The 20341-nt window shown below is 48.7% G+C and overlaps 1 protein-coding gene across 1 annotated transcript in view; it reads right to left on the bottom strand.

Moving 5' to 3' along the window:
• The window catches only part of LOC139226315 (aldehyde dehydrogenase, dimeric NADP-preferring-like), a 36783-nt gene extending 17343 nt beyond the window's left edge, over window positions 1-19440 (bottom strand). The window contains 6 exon segments of the mRNA XM_070856979.1: window positions 4888-5005; window positions 7824-8032; window positions 12338-12423; window positions 13033-13264; window positions 14960-15132; window positions 19254-19440. Coding sequence (XP_070713080.1) covers window positions 4888-5005; window positions 7824-8032; window positions 12338-12423; window positions 13033-13264; window positions 14960-15121 — 807 coding nt within the window. The 5' untranslated portion in view covers window positions 15122-15132; window positions 19254-19440.
• Between the last annotated feature and the right edge of the window lie 901 nt (window positions 19441-20341).

Raw genomic sequence — 20341 nt, 5'->3', positions numbered from 1 at the left:
AGGCATAAATTGGCTAGAATAGACTGGCAAATGATACTTAAAAGGTTGACGGTGGATAGGCAATGGCAAACATTTAAAGATCACGGATGAACTTCAACAATTGTACATCCCTGTCTGGAGTAAAAATAAAACGGGGAAGGTGGCTCAACCGTGGCTAACAAGGAAAATTAAGGATAGTGTTAAATCCAAGGAAGAGGCATATAAATAGGCCGGAAAAAGCAGCAAACCTGAGGACTGGGAGAAATTTAGAATTCAGCAGAGGAGGACAAACGGTTTAATGAAGAGGGGGAAAATAGAATATGAGAGGAAGCTTGCCGGGAACATAAAAACTGACTGCAAAAGCTTCTATAGATATGTGAAGAGAAAAAGATTAGTGAAGACAAATGTAGGTCCCTTGCAGTCAGATTCAGGTGAATTTATAATGGGGAACAAAGAAATGGCAGACCAAATGAACAAATACTTTGGTTCTGTCTTCACAAAGGAAGATACAAATAACCTTCCGGATGTACTAGGGGACAGTGGGTCTAGTGAGAAAGAGGAACTGAAGGATATCCTTATTAGGCGGGAAATTGTGTTCGGGAAATTGATGGATTTGAAGGCCGATAAATCCCCAGGGCCTGATAGTCTGCATCCCAGAATACTTCAGGAAGTGGCCCTAGAAATAGTGGATGCATTGGTGATCATTTTCCAACAGTCTATCGATTCTGGATCAGTTCCCATGGACTGGAGGGTAGCTAATGTAACACCACTTTTTAAAAAAGGGAGAGAGGGAGAAAACGGGTAATTATAGACCGGTTAGCCTGACATCAGTAGTGGGGAAAATGCTGGAATCAATGATTAAGGATGAAATAGCAGCACATTTGGAAAGCAGTGACAGGATCAGTCCAAGTCAGCATGGATTTATGAAAGGGAAATCATGCTTGACGAATCTTCTGGAATTTTTTGAGGATGTAACTAGCAGAGTGGACAAGGGAGAACCAGTGGATGTGGTGTATTTGGACTTTCAAAAGGCTTTTGAAAAGGTCCCACACAAGAGATTGGTGTGCAAAATCAAAGCACATGGTATTGGGGGTAATGTACTGACGTGGATAGAGAACTGGTTGGCAGACAGGAAGCAGAGAGTCGGGATAAACGGGTCCTTTTCAGAATAGCAGGCAGTGACTAGTGGAGTGCCGCAGGGCTCAGTGCTGGGACTCCAGCTCTTCACAATATACATCAATGATTTGGATGAAGAATTGAGTGTAATATCTCCAAGTTTGCAGATGACACTAAGCTGGGTGGCGGTGTGAGCTGTGAGGAGGACGCTAAGAGGCTGCAGGGTGACTTGGACAGGTTAGGTGAGTGGGCAAATGCATGGCAGATGCAGTATAATGTGGATAAATGTGAGGTTATCCACTTTGGGGGCAAAAACACAAAGGCAGATTATCTGAATGGCGGCAGATTAGGAAAAGGGGAGGTGCAATGAGATCTAGGTGTCATGGTTCATCAGTCATTGAAAGTTGGCATACAGGTACAGCAGGCAGTGAAGGCAGCAAATGGTATGTTGGCCTTCATAGCTAGGGGATTTGAGTATAGGAGCAGGGAGGTCTTACTGCAGTTGTACAGGGCCTTGGTGAGACCTCACCTGGAATAGTATGTTCAGTTTTGGTCACCTAATCTGAGGAAGGACGTTGTTGCTATTGAGGGAGTGCAGCGAAGGTTCACCAGACTGATTCCCGGGATGGCAGGACTGACATATGAGGAGAGACTGGATCAACTGGGCTTTTATACACTGGAGTTTAGAAGAATGAGAGGGGATCTCATAGAAACGTATAAGATTCTGACTGGACAGGTTTGATACAGGAAGAATGTTCCCGATGTTGGGAAAGTCCAGAACCAGGGGACACAGTCTTAGGATAAGGGGTAGGCCATTTAGGACTGAGATGAGGAGAAACTTCTTCACTCAGAGTTGTTAACCTGTGGAATTCCCTGACAGAGAGTTGTTGGTGCCAGTTCATTGGATATATTCAAGAGGGAGTTAGATATGGTCCTTACGGCTAAAGCGATCAAGGGGTATGGAGAGAAAACAGAAAAGGGGTACTGAGGGAATGATCAGCCATGATCTTATTGAATGGTGGTGCAGGCTCGAAGGGCCGAATGGCCTACTCCTGCACCTATTTTCTATGTTTCTATGCAGTAAGACCTCCCTGCTCCCATACTCAAATCCCCTCGCTATGAAGGCCAAAATGCCATTTGCCTTCTTCACTGCCTGCTGTACCTGCATGCCAACTTTCAATGACTGATGTACCCAGGTCTTGTTGCATGTTTCAATGGCCAGCTCGATGCTGCGACATTCGGGGCCAGCATCTAATCTAATGGATCAATAATAAAAGGATTCTACACAAGAGGGCAGCAAGTGCGGGCATCAGTAAAACCTTCCCCCTTTTAACAATATTAATCCCCTATATATAAAAAGTGAAATCAATGGTGACTGCACACATTCCGGTTTTGTATGGAGCAGTTTAGTTCTCTCAGCATTTGATTTCCGCGTAAAAATTCTGGAAATAATAAAAAGCCTGTATCAGTGACCATGAAGCTGTTGGATTGCCGTAAAAACCCAACTGGTCCGTTCGGGAAGGAAACCGGCCGTCCTTACCGTGTCTGAGCCTATAGGTGACTCCAGTCTCACACCAACTCTGAGCTGCCTTCTTGAGGTGGCCCAGAAAGCAACGTTCCCTGTAAGCCGCGCACGGTCCTGTGGGGCCCGGTTCCTCTCGGAGCGCGGTCCCTTTAAGTTTCCGCGTACGCGCGGTGCGTACAACGGAGAATCCGGTGAGTGGCCTGCACGGGATCGTTGCCATCGCTGTGCAGCTTCGAGGGAGAGCTGGTCGTGAGCCGCTCTGTTGCATCAAACCCGCCACCACGGATCGAAGACTGCCGTCTCCGGGCGGGCAATAATCACCGGGCTTACCAGCAACGCCCACAGCCCGAGAACGAATTAAACACAAACTTAAAAACAGAAAGATGCTGCCGGCATCGTCGCCCTCCTCCATTCAGAGAATCCCATTTCCATTCAGATTCCTGGAGTTGCGGGAATGGGCCAGAGACTGGTGGCCATCTCCAGGGCTGCAACACCACACCCTCTACAGACACTCGGAGAACTGGGGCCAGGTTGGCTGGACCCGAGATTATGGGGGGGGGATTTGATGGAGAGGTTTACAATTATGCAGGGATGGGACAGGATCGATAGAGACTGGCCGTTTCTAGCGGCTGAAGGTCTAGAAGGAGGCGACATGGGAATAAAATGAAATGTAATGATTTGGGGCAGAGAGATGGAGCAACTGATGTTTGCTTTGCACAGATTTAGGAGAATGGTTCCGGGGATGAGGGATTTCAGTTACATGGATAGCCTGGAGATGCTGGGGTTGTTCTCCTTCGAGCAGAGATGGTTGTGAGGAGATTTTGATCGAGGAGTTGAAAGTCATGAGGGATCTGGACAGAGTAGATAGAAACTGTTCCCATTGACAGAAGGGGCGAGAGCCAATGGGCACAGATTTAAGGTGATTGGTACAAGGTCCAAAGCTGACACGAAGTAAAACTTATTTTACGCAGCGAGTGGTTAGGATCTGGAATGCCCTGCCCGAGGGGGTGGTGGAGGCAGACTCAATCGCGGCTTTCAAAAGGGAGTTGGATAAGTACCTTAAAGAAAAAAAATTGCAGGACTACGTGGAAAAGGCGGGGGAGTGGGACTAACTGCAGTGCTCTTGCAGTGAGTCAGCACGGGCTTGACGGGCCGAATGGCCATCTACTATGCCGTAACCATTCTATTTGTGATGGTTTTGAGGCTATGGGAGGCACTACTGGAGTCAGTGATTGCATCAGAGACCGCATCAACATTTAATAAGAAGATGGTTGAAGGAAAAGGAGGGATAAAGCAGACAGGCTGGGCACATGGGATTAGGACTCGTGTGGTTGATAAACACCAACAGGGACTGGTTGGACCAAATGACCGTTTCTCTGAGTTGTAATTCTGTGATATATACCAAACAACCGATTAAACTCCATGATTGTTGTAGCAGCAAGTCAGCGCCGAGATTTAAACCTTAACGGCAAGACCGTCACACAACTTGTTGGCACCATGACTGAGACAGACCATTGTGAACACAACTCACTTCACATGTGTAAGAAAGAGTGGATTGGAAGAAATAGTGAATGGGAAGAAATAACTTGGGACAGAAAAGTCTCTTCAGACCGGTGTTAGAATTGAAGGATGCATTCCAGGGTACAATAGCTAAAGCTACTTGAACAGCGTGAGCATAAATAACTGATGACGGGCAGCTCCAAACATCTGAAGGTCAAGAATGGCGTGTCTGGCTCCAACCTTGGGGGGGGTGGGGGAAGATAAGGACAGGAGAGATGGGCCATCAGAAAGTATAAACAGGAAAGACATGTGAAGAGGAGGGTTTCACCCAAGAGTTGAGACAAAGAACTCGACGAGCCATTGGGCGCCGTGGTTTGGGAAGAGCCCTTATAAGCTAAATGGTCCTGTCCATCATTTTATCCCAGTCCCACCCCTAAAAAGACAATAAGAGAGATATCTAAAGTGCTTTTCAGGGCAGACGATGCAGAGAAAAGCTGCTTGTGCCATCAGCCGTCTGTCCGATTAGGACTAATACCAGCTACTTGTCACGGGCGTATGTCTATCCTGATTGTGTGTTATGTTTGACTATATTTGAACTATTGCTTCTTAATAAAATGCCACGACCCTTTGGGTGATGTGTGTGTGACCTGTGATCCTAATCTTACACAGCACAGCTCCCACCCGGTCCTGAACCACACCTTCCTCCTTCAGGCGCAGACTGACCCACTGTGGTCTCCCACCGTTTCTCGATCGTCATTATAACTCACTGTAATAGTCGCGCTGATCTTCTTCACCACTTCATCTTGGATACTTTTATCGCACAGGATGTAGTCTGGAGCGATGCAGGTCTGACCACAATTGGTGTACCGTCCCCACGCAATACGTCTAGAAAGAACAAACAAATTATTCAAAAAAAGAAAACTGGTTCAAAGCTAAATGTTTGCATAATTCAAGCTATTCTCCCAGAACTACAAGGGGCGGATTTTTAGCTCCTTTACGTTCTTCGCCCCGGAGTGGCAACAATGGCGGCGGCCAGCGCCCCGCAGCGATGCTCGAGTCCGGTTTAGCGGCAGCGCGGAGCAGCACCGCCCGGAAGAGTTGTGCCAGCATGCAACGCACAACTGTGTAGACTATTGCCCAACCCGTGTGCCCCATAGTGCGCCTCACATTGAGCGCCTGAGAAATCAGGGCGGTCCAACGATGCCGACAGCGGAGAGGTAGGTAATGGACTCCATGGCAACTGCGATTGTTTTTTCTTTGAATTTGTTGGCAATTTGTGTTATGGTGGTGTGGGCAATGTTTTGGGAATGTTTTTGTGGGGGGGGGTTTTTTTAGGCTCCCCCCCCGCCCAGGCGTCTCTCGGAGCGCTCCCGGCCTGGCTCTTTAGTTCGAGTTTGTCATGCCAACACCCAAGAGAGGTGTACAATGCCTCCCTTAGCCCGTGCCCCCTGACGCAGTGCCCAGGGAGCCCGCGCAGCGACTTTTCAATGTAAAAACTGCGCGCACGCGCGTGATATTTTGAATGGCCCACGCAGCCCCTTAAAAAGATTACAGGGAACATAGCTTACAACAGGCTAAGTGAGTGGGCAAAAATTTGGCAGATGAACTATAATGTGGGAAAATGTGAGGTTGGCAGAAAAAAATAGAAGTGCAAATTATAATTTAAATGGAGAAAAATTGGAAAGTGTTGCAGTACAGAGGGACCTTGTGCATGAAACACAAAAAGTTAGTGTGCAGGTACAGCAAGTGATCAGGAAGGCAAATGGAATGTTGGCCTTTATTGCAAGGGGGATGGAGAATAAAAGCAGAGAAGTCCTGCTACAACTGTACAGGGTATTGGTGAGGCCACACCTGGAGTACTGCGTACAGTTTTGGTCCCCGTATTTAAGGAAGGATATACTTGCATTGGAGGCTGTTCAGAGAAGGTTCACGAGGTTGATTCCAGAGATGAAGGGGCTGACTTATGAAGATAGGCCCAACCTACTCAACCTATACTCAGTGGAGTTTAGAAGAATGAGAGGTGATCTTATTGAAACATACAAGATAATGAGGGAGCTTGACAAGGTTGGTGCAGAGAGGATATTTCCACCTCGTAGGGGACACTAAAACTAGGGGACACAGGGCTCAATTTTCCCGAAGCCCCTCTTCTGGCATATTGTCAGAGTTACGTCGGGTTTTCTCGGCCAGAAATGCGCTATAAATACTTTTCCAAAGTTTCCCCAATCTATAAATCGAATTTGGAGCTGCGCAACGAATCCAGTCGCCTCGGGGGAACAAAGCCGCACTTTCTGCACGTGCACGGGGGGAAAAAAACTTACATTTTTGACGTCGCTCCAATGAATGTGCATGCTCAATACAGCTCGGATTTGGCAATCGGCTGTCTCTCCCTCCCCCTCCCCGGGCACCACGGCTTGTTTTGTAGCCGAACCGCGAATCCCGAATCCCTTAGGCCGCCCCGAGCCCCTTGCCTGTGCCAGTCCAGCACCAGCTCCCCCATCCCCGAGTGTCTCACTGGTCCCGGTCCCCCACCCCTATCCCAGGCCGAATGGCCTCCTCCCTCCCAGTCCCTGCATCTAACTACACCCGAAAGGCTGCCCCCACCCAACCCCCTCTTCCCCCCCCAACCTCTCTCTTATCTTTCCTGCTGCTGTTGTTGTCCGGGCACCTCTGCACCGATTTCCTTAACTCTCCGGGAGGTTTTTCTGCAGAGGTCACATACACTGGCCTAAGCAGAACTGGAGTAACTCTGAGCTGGCCAAACTTGCCTAAATGGCCAGAATTGGCGTGGGTGGCAGATTACACCCCCTTTGGCTGAAAAAAAAAACTGACCTAAAAAAATCGTAACAAACTGAGTTACGCTGGTGCAAATTGATTGAGGAAACTGGGGATTTTTAAAACTTAGGCCAAAAAAAGCAGCCTGCTCCAAAAAAAAAAAATGGGGCAAATCACTGGGGAAAAACGAGCCCAGAGTCTCATAATAAAGGGCCGCCCATTTAAAACAGAGATGAGGAGAAATTTCTTCTCTCAGAGGGTTGTAAATCTGTTGAATGCTCTGCCCCAGAGAGACATGGCGGCTGGGTCATTGAATATATTTAAGGCGGAGATCAATAGATTTTTGAGCGATAAGGGAATAAAGGGCTATGGGGAGTGGGTGGGGAAGTGGAGCTGTGTCCATGGTCAGATCAGCCATGATCTTATTAAATGGCGGAGCAGGCTCGAGGGGCCAAATGGCCGACTCCTGCTCCTATTTCTTAACTATAGAAGTTTATAGCACTGAAGGCCATTCACACCTTCATGTATAATCCTACTACCCCGCTCCCTCCCTGTAGCCCTGCACCTTTCTCGGTTTCAAATGTTTATCGACTCTTCTTTAGAAGATGCAATGATTCCAGCCACAGCTATTCGCCAGAGGAGAGCAGCTATTGAAGGATTGGATCAATATCTGTAACACCTCCGCCCTCCCATCACATCATACAGCTTTGAAAACCACTGTTCTATCGCGTCTCTATCCATTGCAGGCTTCAACCCCCAGCACCCAAAATATCAACCTCCTCCGCCCCCTAACCCCCACCCCCGCACCATCAACCAGCTGTCCTAAACCTGCCCCTCATCCAGCTTTACCCTCCCACAGCAAATCTATCAGGTTTTCGGCAAAAAGCAAGATGTACAACCATCCTTACCTCACCCTTGACCAGAAACTAACCTGCAGGCAACGTCCAGGTCACAGTCACCATCAATGTAACAGGGACTTTTCCCTCCAAGTTCCAGGGTCACAGGGGTCAGATGTTTGGCGGCAGCTTCCAGGACAATCTTGCCTATGGTGGTACTGCCGGTGTACAAGATGTGATCAAACCGTTGCTTCAGCAGTTCAGTTGTCTCGGTTGCTCCTCCGTTAATTACAGGGTAAAGGTCCTTGATGAAGGAAGTCATTGCAAGATTTCATTTTTTTTTTCAACTCGATGATCCAAGCCTATTCGCTCCTGCCTCAAAGACCACAGTTATACTGTCGCTTCCTCATCAACATGAAGCAGTTGCATAGGAACAGGAGGAGGCCATTCAGCCCCTCGAGCCTGTTCCACCACTCCGCGTTACGGAATTGGAGCTGAGGGTGGATTCACTCTGGAGCATCCACGATGCTGAGAATGACGTATCACGTGTAGTGAGTTGGTCTTACCGCAGGGAAAGGGTCCACAGCCAGCTAGGGAATGGAAGACCAGCAGGAAGAGTAGTGCAATGAAGGTAGTGCAGGGGTCCCCTGTGGTCATCCCCCTGCAAAACAGATACACTGTTTTGAGTACTGTTGAGGGGGATGACTCATCAGGGGAGGGCAGCAGCAGCCAAGTTCATGGCACCGTGGCTGGCTCTGCTGCACAGGAGGGCAAGAAAAAGAGTGGGACAGCAATAGTGATAGGGGATTCAATGGTGAGGGGAATAGATAGACGTTTCTGCGGCCGCGACAGAGACTCCAGGATGGTATGTTGCCTCCCTGGTGCAAGGGTCAAGGATGTCTCGGAGCGGTGCAGGACATTCTGAAATGGGAGGGAGAACAGCCAGTTGTCGTGGTGCACATTGGTACCAACGACATAGGTAAAAAAAGGGATGAGGTCCTACGAAACGAATTTAAGGAGCTAGGAGCTAAATTAAAAAGTAGGACCTCAAAACTAGTAATCTCAGGATTGCTACCAGTGCCACGTGATAGTCAGAGTAGGAATCGCAGGATAGCGCAGATGAATACGTGGCTTGAGCAGTGGTGCAGCAGGGAAGGAATTCAAATTCCTGGGGCATTGGAACCGGTTCTGGGGGAGGTGGGACCAGTACAAACCGGACGGTCTGCACCTGGGCAGGACCGGAACCAATGTCCTAGGGGGAGTGTTTGCTAGTGCTGTTGGGGAGGATTTAAACTAATATGGCAGGGGGATGGGAACCAATGCAGGGAGACAGAGGGAAACAAAAAGGAGGCAAAAGCAAAAGACAGAAAGGAGATGAGGAAAAGTGGAGGACGGAGAAACCCAAGGCAAAGAACAAAAAGGGCCACTGTACAGCAAAATTCTAAAAGGACAAAGGGTGTTAAAAAAACAAGCCTGAAGGCTTTGTGTCTTAATGCAAGGAGTATCTGCAATAAGGTGGATGAATTAACTGTGCAAATAGATGTTAACAAATATGATGTGATTGGGATTACGGAGACGTGGCTCCAGGATGATCAGGGCTGGGAACTCAACATTCAGGGGTATTCAACATTCAGGAAGGATAGAATAAAAGGAAAAGGAGGTGGGGTAGCATTGTTGGTTAAAGAGGAGATTAATGCAATAGTTAGGAAAGACATTAGCTTGGATGATGTGGAATCTATATGGGTAGAGCTGCAGAATACCAAAGGGCAAAAAACGTTAGTAGGAGTTGTTTACAGACCTCCAAACAGTAATAGGGATGTTGGGGAGGGCATCAAACAGGAAATTAGGGGTGCATGCAATAAAGGTGTAGCAGTTATAATGGGTGACTTTAATATGCACATAGATTGGGCTAGCCAAACCGGAAGCAATACGGTGGAGGAGGATTTCCTGGAGTGCATAAGGGATGGTTTTCTAGACCAATATGTTGAGGAACCAACTAGGAGGGAGGCCATCTTAGACTGGGTGTTGTGTAATGAGAGAGGATTAATTAGCAATCTCATTGTGCGAGGCCCCTTGGGGAAGAGTGACCATAATATGGTGGAATTCTGCATTAGGATGGAGAATGAAACAGTAAATTCAGAGACCATGGTCCAGAACTTAAAGAAGGGTAACTTTGAAGGTATGAGGCGTGAATTGGCTAGGATAGATTGGCGAATGATACTTAGGGGGTTGACTGTGGATGGGCAATGGCAGACATTTAGAGACTGCATGGATGAATTACAACAATTGTACATTCCTGTCTGGCGTAAAAATAAAAAAGGGAAGGTGGCTCAACCGTGGCTATCTAGGGAAATCAGGGATAGTATTAAAGCCAAGGAAGTGGCATACAAATTGGCCAGAAATAGCAGCGAACCTGGGGACTGGGAGAAATTTAGAACTCAGCAGAGGAGGACAAAGGGTTTGATTAGGGCAGGGAAAATGGAGTACGAGAAGAAGCTTGCAGGGAACATTAAGGTGGATTGCAAAAGTTTCTATAGGTATGTAAAGAGAAAAAGGTTAGTAAAGACAAACGTAGGTCCCCTGCAGTCAGAATCAGGGGAAGTCATAACGGGGAACAAAGAAATGGCAGACCAATTGAACAAGTACTTTGGTTCGGTATTCACTAAGGAGGATACAAACAACCTTCCGGATATAAAAGGGGTCAGAGGGTCTAGTAAGGAGGGGGAACTGAGGGAAATCTTTATTAGTCGGGAAATTGTGTTGGGGAAATTGATGGGATTGAAGGCCGATAAATCCCCAGGGCCTGATGGACTGCATCCCAGAGTACTTAAGGAGGTGGCCTTGGAAATAGCGGATGCATTGACAGTCATTTTCCAACATTCCATTGACTCTGGATCAGTTCCTATGGAGTGGAGGGTAGCCAATGTAACCCCACTTTTTAAAAAAGGAGGGAGAGAGAAAACAGGGAATTATAGACCGGTCAGCCTGACCTCAGTAGTGGGTAAAATGATGGAATCAATTATTAAGGATGTCATAGCAGTGCATCTGGAAAATGGTGACATGATAGGTCCAAGTCAGCATGGATTTGTGAAAGGGAAATCATGCTTGACAAATCTTCTGGAATTTTTTGAGGATGTTTCCAGTAAAGTGGACAAAGGAGAACCAGTTGATGTGGTATATTTGGACTTTCAGAAGGCTTTCGACAAGGTCCCACACAAGAGATTAATGTGCAAAGTTAAAGCACATGGGATTGGGGGTAGTGTGCTGACGTGGATTGAGAACTGGTTGTCAGACAGGAAGCAAAGAGTAGGAGTAAACGGGTACTTTTCAGAATGGCAGGCAGTGACTAGTGGGGTGCCGCAAGGTTCTGTGCTGGGGCCCCAGCTGTTTACATTGTACATTAATGATTTAGACGAGGGGATTAAATGCAGTATCTCCAAATTTGCGGATGACACTAAGTTGGGTGGCAGTGTGAGTTGCGAGGAGGATGCTATTAGGCTGCAGAGTGACTTGGATAGGTTAGGTGAGTGGGCAAATGCATGGCAGATGAAGTATAATGTGGATAAATGTGAGGTTATCCACTTTGGTGGTAAAAACAGAGAGACAGACTATTATCTGAATGGTGACAGATTAGGAAAAGGGAAGGTGCAACCATGGCGTACCATCTTGCCGTCCGGAGGAGGCAGGGGTCCCCGATGGAGTGCACTCTACGCGGGAGTCCTCCCACTATTTATCGGGGACTTGGCCTGGAGGGTGGTGCACGGAGCAGTCCCGTGCAATAAATTTTTAAGTCGGTTCACGGGCTCCCAGGCCGCCTGCAATTTCTGCAGTCTGGAAGAGTCCGTGTTCCATGTTTTTATGGAGTGTGCGAGGTTGCAGCCCCTGTTTCATTATTTAAAGGGGCTGCTCCTCAATTTCTGGCTGCACTTCAGTCCCACACTCCTGATCTTTGGGCACCCTGTGCGGAGGGGAGCGGGTAGGTCCGAGGGCCCCCTCGTAGGACTGCTCCTGGGCACGGCCAAGGGTGCCATCAGCCAGTCCAGGCAGCGGGCGGTCGAGGGGGTCGTTCCGCGGTTACATCCGAGCCAGGATGTCCCTGGAGATGGAGCACGCGGTGTCCACCGGTACGCTCGCGGCCTTCCGCGAGAGGTGGGCGCCGGGGGGACTGGAGTGCATCGTCACCCGGCAACCAAATTTTAATTTGATTTAAGTTTACTGTCCAAAGTCTAATTTGTTTAATTGTGTCAGTTTTAGTGCCCCCCTTTAATCAGGGGGTACTTGTATTAATATTTCAACAAAATAATTGTAGGGTTACTGAGTAGGGAGTGGCTTAGCCGGGCACAAGACTCAAAACCCCAGCCAGTTGGGTCGAGGTCATCCACGATGAGGTATGCAGTTGTGAGCCTAGTGGATGAACTGGTAATGTGTAGTGCGATTGTTAAACCTTTGCCGATAAACCAACTAGTTCTTAACAGCAATGTGTTGCTAGGAATTCCTAAGCAAAGAACCCATGAAGCAAATACGTGTCAATGTTAAAAGCGGAAGAGTTGTCCTCATCGTTGAATCATTTTACCCGACGTAGTCCGGTCACTGCCCGGCCCACACTCACCTTGTCCAAGTACTGAGGGAGGAGATTCCCCAGCAGCTGGGCGGTATTCACACTCACTTCGGACGGCTTCACGATTGCAGCGTTTCCTGAGAACGGGATTGTGACACAAAAATCATCACTGGCAACTGGAAAAGTATTATAGAATTTTACAGCACAGAAACAGGCCATTTGGCCCCAACTGGTGTTTGTGCTCCACATGAGCCTCCTCCCACCCTACTTCATCTCACCTCATCAACATATCCTTCTATTCCTCTCCCTCCTGTGTTTATCCAGCTTCCCCTTCAATGCATCGATACTATTCGCCTCAACCACTCCCTGTGGTAACAAGTGTCACATTCTCACCATCCTCTGGGTAAAGCCGTTTCTCCTGCATTCCGTTGGGTTTATTAGCGTCTATCTTATATTGAGTTCCGAGGGGAACACCGGACCGGACTGGGCTGCAATGTGGTCCCCCCCCCCCCCCCCCGCCCCCGCCAATGATCGAACAACCAGCAGAGACTCACCGTGCCCCCGTACCCCCTCCCCCCCACGCCCCCCCTCCCCCTCCCCCTGTACCCCCCTCCCCCCGCGCCGCTCCCGCCCCGCTCAGAGGAGATTACAGGAGATAGGGAGGGGCGAGGCCTTGGAGGGATTTGAAAATAAGGTCATTTATTATTTACGGCAGAGGTTCGGGAAGTAGTTAAGCTGAAGATCACCTGCTGCGATCGCCCCGATTAAAGGCTGGATGACAAGGGCCAGCGGGTAGTTCCAGGCCCCGATGATCAGAACCACACCGAGAGGCTCTCGGTGGATGTAGACACTATCCATCAGCGTCATCATACTCTTCGACACGTGCTCTGGGGCGGCCCACTCGGGCAGTTTGTTCACTGCCAGAGTGATCTCATTCAGAACGCCGGATATCTCGTAGATTTCCACCGCAAACTCATTCTGCCAATTCAACAAAAAAAAGGGAAGGAAGTCATTTTCACATGCGTTTTCCTCCTCCGCTGGTGCTAACCTTATCCGACCCCCACATCCAGTCTCGTTCATTCATCACCCCTGTGCTAGCTGGCTCCCAGTGCCCCCAAAACCTCAAATTTGAAATTCATGTTTAAATCCCTTTCGTGTCCTCCCCCCTCTCTATCTCCTACAAACTCCTGAACGCTCGGGTTCCAGCCCCTTGTGCATCCTTGGCCCTTCGGCCTACATTTGGTGGCCGTGCCTTCACCTATTTCCACCTCCGTAACATCGCCAGTCTCTGCCCCCTTTCCTCAGCTCATCCGCTGCCGAAGCCCTCATCCACGCCTTTGTTACCGCTAGACTTGACTATTGCAACGCACTCCTGGCTGGCCCCCCCCCACATACGTAAACTAGAGGTGATCCAAAACTCGGCTGCCCCGTGTCCTGACTCGCACCGAGTCCCGCTCACCCATCACCCCCTGTGCTCGCCGACCTAAACACTGGCTCCCGGTTAAGCAATGCCTCGATTACAAAACTCTCATCCTTGTTTTCAAATCCTGAATTCCCCAGCTGCCGTGGTGGGATTTGAACTCACGTCTCCGGATCATTAGTCCAGGCCTGTGGATCACTGGTCCAGTCACATAACCGCTGTGCTGCCATAACCCCTACAAGTGGAACAGCGGGCAACCAAGCTGCCAGCAACTATAACACTGGCATTGATAGCGTACCAAGACAACGGTCGATGCATAACCGACAGATACACATAGAAATCTACACAGCGCAGGAGGTGGTAATTTCGGCCCATCATGCCTGTGCCGGCCGACAAAGAGCCGCATGGCCCTCGGTCAACAGCCATGAACATCCCTCTCTTCCCTACATCTGGATATTCTGTCACTGCAGGACATCCAGACAAGCTGGGTTGACATTCCATGGGTACTTTGTGTCTGGTGGGTGTGGGTGCCTCCTCCTATATCATAATCGCTTGTGGAAGCCCATCAAAGCCTCCAGTGTAAGACTAGCCTCCCGATGGGCTGGTGTAAGGATGGTTACGCCCACGGAAGAAACATCCACATCTGACTGTTAATCAGCCGGAGAACCCTTCCACTACTTCGCACTGTTCCCCATGGGTTGAGACAGGTTAGATGCAGGAAGAATGTTCCCGATGTTGGGGAAGTCCAGAACCAGGGGTCACAGTCTAAGGATAAGGGGTAAGTCATTTAGGACTGAGATGAGGAGAATCTTCTTCACCCAGAGAGTGGTGAACCTGTGGAAATCTCTACCACAGAAAGTTGTTGAGGCCAATTCACTAAATATATTCAAAAAGGAGTTAGATGAAGTCCTTACTACTAGGGGGATCAAGGGGTATGGCGAGAAAGCAGGAATGGGGTACTGAAGTTGCATGATCAGCCATGAACTCATTGAATGGCGGTGCAGGCTCGAAGGGCCGAATGGCCTACTCCTGCACCTATTTTCTATGTTTCTATATGGAAACAACCCAGACAGGGCCAGACCCGAGAATAACAGCAGAAACTAAAACGCACATACGGGGTAGCTGGACACACCTTAAATAATCGCGGCATCGCAGGTGAGGACCACGAGGGGGGGGGGGGGGGGGGGGGGGAGGGGGGCGGTTGCGGAACCTGGTTAAGGCGCTGATCGCGTGTTAGGCGCTTTGTTTCAAACCTTGTGCAAGTCCTTCTTGAGCGCCAGCGAGAACTCCTCCTTCTTCTCGATGAGCATTCTCTCCAGCGCCTTCAGCTGCTGAACCCGGAATTCCAGCGGCCGGCTTTTCCCCAGATTGTAGGCGGCTCTCGCACCGGCCACGGCAAGCTCAATCTGCTCCATGATGTGCCAACCTGCCAAGGGATGCAAAGCACCAGTGAGTTGTCTACACTGGTGTACGGAACAGTGTCTCGATACACAAATAAACACAGGGGCCTGCTGTGTGTTTGAAGGCTGCTGCGTTTGGCCATCTCGATCCGGAGGTGATTTGAGCTGGTGATTCAGGCAGTAGCAATACTTTATAAATAGGCGGAGGAGGTCATGCTGGAGACCTCATGGTTACCTGCATACTATAGGTAACCCAGTGTATATAAAAAGGAGCCCACAGCTTGATGTCCTCACTCGGGAGCTGCAAATAAATATGGAGGACCATGTTTGTGGAAAGGTCTGTCACTAAAACAGGAAACGCTGGGATTTGCAATAGATCAATTGGTGGCTGTAAAGAGCAACGAGAGGTGAAGATCTCCGCTCTAACCCATCATCAGAACTGTAGTGTATGTAGATACCTTTAGCAAATGACTCCACGAGGTAGGGTATGATACTGAAACTGTGTAGACCTGTAGTCCTTTATTTGCAGTTCCCGAGTGAGGACACCAAGCTGTGAACTCCTTTATATACTGGGTTACCTGCATGGGTGCAGGTAACCCTTAGGTCTCCGACAGCAGCACCATCTGGTGCACAGGTAAGGTATGTGCAGTGTAAGGGTACATTCAGTGTTGCATAACAGTGTTACAGACATCACACAGTAAACAGGCATGCATAAACAACAAGAACCATAAACCCTCATTTTTTTAAATTCATTCATGGAATGCAAGCGTCGCTGGCAATGCCAGCATTTATTGCCCATCCCTAACTGCCCTTGAGAAGGTGATGGTGAGCCACCTTATACAACTGAGTGGTTCATAAGAACATAAGAATTAGGAACAGGAGTAGGCCGTCTAGCCCCTCGAGCCTGCTCCACCATTCAACAAGATCATGGCTGATCTGGCCGTGGACTCAGCTCCACTTACCCGCCCGCTCCCCATAACCCTTAATTCCCTTATTAGTTAAAAATCTATCTATCTGTGACTTGAATACATTCAATGAGCTAGCCTCAACTGCTTCCTTGGGCAGAGAATTCCACAGATTCACAACCCTCTGGGAGAAGAAATTCCTTCTCAACTCGCTAGGCCATTTCAGAGGGGCAGTAAAGAGTCAATCACATTGCTGTGGGTCTGGAGTCACATATCGGCCAGACCGGGTAAGGGCGGCAGATTTCCTTCCCTAAAGGACATTAGTGAGCCAGATGGGTTTTTACGACAATCTGGCAGTTTCACAGTCACCATTACTGATACCAGCTTTTTATTCTAGATTTATTTAATTAACTGAATGCCGTGGTGGGATTTGAACTCGTGTTTCCGGGATTGTTAGTCCAGGCCTCTGGATTACTAATCCCATAACATAACCGCTATGCTGTCGTACCCCTCAATATGATTGAGCTCTTCCTCCAGCGCTGTTTCCACTGGTCAGCAAGAAAGCTTCTCCTCACACCCACCTCTAAATCTGAACCCTTCTACCCGTCTCTGGCCTTCTCGCTCCCCCTGGACCTCCTCCCCCGCCCCCAACAACCTCTCGCCTTCCCTCAATCTTTCCATTGACAGATTTCACACTCTGATCAGCGGCCTGCACACTCTGCTCCCCCTTCTTACTCTACCCGAACTTGAAGCTCGCCGTTCCCTCACTTCCCATCCCAACATCATCAAACCTTCTTCCCCAGCCAAGCCTGTTCAGGGCCATTCAGTGCCAACTAGGTCACAATTTCTGGCAAATACAACACACAGGGCCCAACGTGGAGCTCAGTAAACAATATGTTCCATTTGGTGAAATTTCCGTCAACAAAAGACCATCATAAGACAAGAGACCATGGACAGATCTCCCTTCCTCCCCCCGACCATGTAAACCAAATCTCCTCCATCCACCTCTTCCTCACAATGTCCAGAACCCTTCTTAAAAAGGATAACAATCTCAATAGTTATGATTCCATTTTATAAATATTTTTCTTCCCCTTCAGCTCCTTCTCTATTAACCACTGACCAAGGCTACAAGGCACCAGACAATCTGCTCCCAAGCCTCAGCTGACACACAATATAAATGGCCAACAGTAGGTGAGCTAGAGCAGTCAGAGTTACCCACCCTGCAACTTTTTCCCCCACCTCACGGACGGGAACCAGGTCTCCAATTCCTCCAAGTCTCTCGCTGCCCCAACACATCCCCATCGTGAACAGAACAAACCCCATTCCTACCATTCTGTCACAGTGTCAGTCACCCAACAAATACATAGTAAGTGAGGCGTGAGTTCGGGGCCCAGGAGAGGCGAGGGCCCAGGGGCAGCACGGGCCCAGCCCACACTGCGATATGTGTGCGCGCACTAGGTCCGTGCAGCAGAGCTGGTCTCCAGTCGCCTTGGTTAACCCTTGCCACTGGACCAAGACTGAGCTCTGTCAAGACTGTGTAGTGGCTGGTGTGCAATGGCCACCACACGCTAAAAAAATCCACGCACAGGCATCTTCCACCCTTCAACAAGTAGTTCGGGATCTGGAATATTATGTCCTTCATTGAAACACCTGTGAATTTTTTGACATGGAAACAAGTCATCCTCGATTCGAGGGACTGCCTACGATGACATAATAACATAACATAATAATTAGCAGGAGTAGGCCCTGCGGCCCCTCGAGCCTGCTCCGCCATTCAATAAGATCATGGCTGATCATCGACCTCAAACTCCACAGTACCGCCCGATCCCCATATCCCTCGATTCCCTGAGACTCCAAAATCCCATCGATCTCAGCCTTGAATAAACTCAGAGTCTCAGCATCCAAAGCCCTCTGGGGCAGAGAATTCCAAAGATTTATCACCCTCCAAGTGAAGAAATTCTTCCTCACCTCTGCCTTAAATGACCGACCCTTTATCCCGAGACTGTGCCCCCTAATTTGAGATACTCCAGCCAGGGGAAACAACCGCTCAGCATCTACCCTGTCAATCCCCCTCAGAATCTTGCATGTTTCAATGAGATCACACTCTCATTCTTCTAAACTCCAGGAGAGTTATAGGCCCATTCTACACAATCTCTCCTCATAACTCAATGCTTTCAGAGAAAATGTGGAAAGGTAACTTACTAACTTTCGTAGACATCTCAACAAACTTATAAAATATAGGTGCCTTACTGTCACAGCCCAGGGATGGGAACACAGGATGCATTAACCTAACTTAAAATGACATGCACACACGAGGCAATTTAATTGAAGCAGGTTATCCTGGAGTTACCAATTTCCAAGCACTGCTCTCCTGGAACGGTTGGGCCAGGGTTCTCCAGCCAGTAACCAGCACTGCCTCCGAGTGAGAGGCCAGGCAGTGAGCGTGGGGAGAGTAATACAGCAGAGCGTCACCCCTTCAGTCAGGAGCAAGGCCCTTGGGCGAGGCAAGAGATGAATAATCCAGAGCTTTGGGGGCGGGCAGAGAGAGCCAATGAACATTTGTTTGACAACTGAGGACGCCCAGAGTTGGGTTGAGTTGGCGGCACTGGATTGGGTTCATGGCAAGACCACAATAAAATAAAAGATTTGCATTTATATAGCGCCTTTCACAATCTTAGGACGTCACAAAGCGCTTTACAGCCAATCAAGTACTTTTTTGAAGTGCAGTCAATGTTGTAATATAGGAAGCGCGGGGGGGGGGGGGGGGGGAAGCCAATTTGCGCACAGCAAGCTCCCACAAACAGCAACGTGATAATGACCCAGATAATCTGTTTTTTTGTTATGTTGATTGAGGGATAAATATTGGCCCTAGGACCCTGGGGATAACTCCCCCTGCTCTTCTTCGAAATAGTGCCGTGGGATCTTTCATGTCCACCCGAGGGAGCAGGCGGGGCCTCGGTTTAACGTCTCATCCGAAAGACGGCACCTCCGACAGTGCGCTGGGAGTGTCAGCCTGGAATATTTTGTGTTCAAATCTCTGGAGTGGGACTTGAACCCACGACCTGCTGCCTCAGGGTGCGAGAGTGCCACCCACCGAGTCACGGTCGACACTAGTCCCAACACCAACGCCCTCCCAAGACACTTTACAAACATGATACTCACAATGAATAAAGACGGAAGTTGTGGAAAAGGGGGAAGAAGAAGAAGAAGAAGAAGAAGAAGAAGAAGAAAAGGCTGCTTACGTTCCTGGATAAGGGGATCAGAAGAAGTGAGCGAGAAGCCCCTTTACCTCCCAGCGCAGCGCTCTAGCTCTAGCTCTAGCGCTCTCTCGCTCTCTGCAGCTCCCCGGGGCTGCAACTCTCCGCTATTCCCCTGCTGTTTCAGCACTTCGATGTGTTGTCTGTTCCTGGGGCAAAGTACAAAGTGCAAAAAACAGCGGCAGCCGGAGAGGGACAAACCAGCAGTGCAACTCAAAATACCATCGCAATCAGCTGGTATTTTTGATTGCGTAACTTGCAGGGCTCGGAACCAAAGTTTTTGCAATTAACTTTTTGTTTCCACCTGAAAATTATTTAAAATATTCCTCCCAGCTGCATTTTATTTAACTGACCACAATCAATGCATGGTTATACAAATGAAGTGGTTGAATGCACACTTTTTCAACCATCTGATTTTTATAATCGTGTGGCAGCTTTATTTAATTGTAGCTCCTTTTACTGATTTAACTCAATGAAAGGCTGGTTGAACTCAGGTCGGGCTGATCACCCCCTCGGCCTCCTTTCATTTTTACCCCATTTTTTAAAAATAGAAAGACTTGCATTTCTATAGCACCTTTCACGACCACCAGACACTTTACAGCCAATGAAGTACTCTGGGAGTGTAGCCACTGTTGTAATGTGGGAAACGCGGCAGCCAATCTGCGCACAGCAAGCTCCCACAAACAGCAATGTGATAATGACCAGATTATCTGTTTTAGTGATGTTGATTGAGGGATAAATATTCGCCAGGACACCAGATCTGTAACTCCTCACTAATTCCTTGTCACCGACATTAAATCTGCATAACGTTACCAACTCTGGTTTGATGTATTCCTGGAGATTTGAAGATGTGGCATTTTGATCACATGGCATTCGATCAGGTGACACCACTCACCTAGTGCTTAATGGCATGACCTATGATCATAGAAACATAGAAACATTGAAAATAGGTGCAGGAGTAGGCCATTCGGCCCTTCAAACCTGCACCGCCATTCAATATGATCATGGCTGATCTTGCAACTTCAGTACCCCATTCCCGCCTTCTCTCCATACCCCCCTGATCCCGTTAGCTG

The sequence above is a fragment of the Pristiophorus japonicus genome, chromosome 16, assembly GCF_044704955.1.
Source record: "Pristiophorus japonicus isolate sPriJap1 chromosome 16, sPriJap1.hap1, whole genome shotgun sequence".
NCBI lineage: Eukaryota > Metazoa > Chordata > Chondrichthyes > Pristiophoridae > Pristiophorus > Pristiophorus japonicus.
The sequence above is the reverse complement of the archived record's forward strand: the minus strand, read 5'-3'. Positions and strand labels throughout refer to the sequence as shown.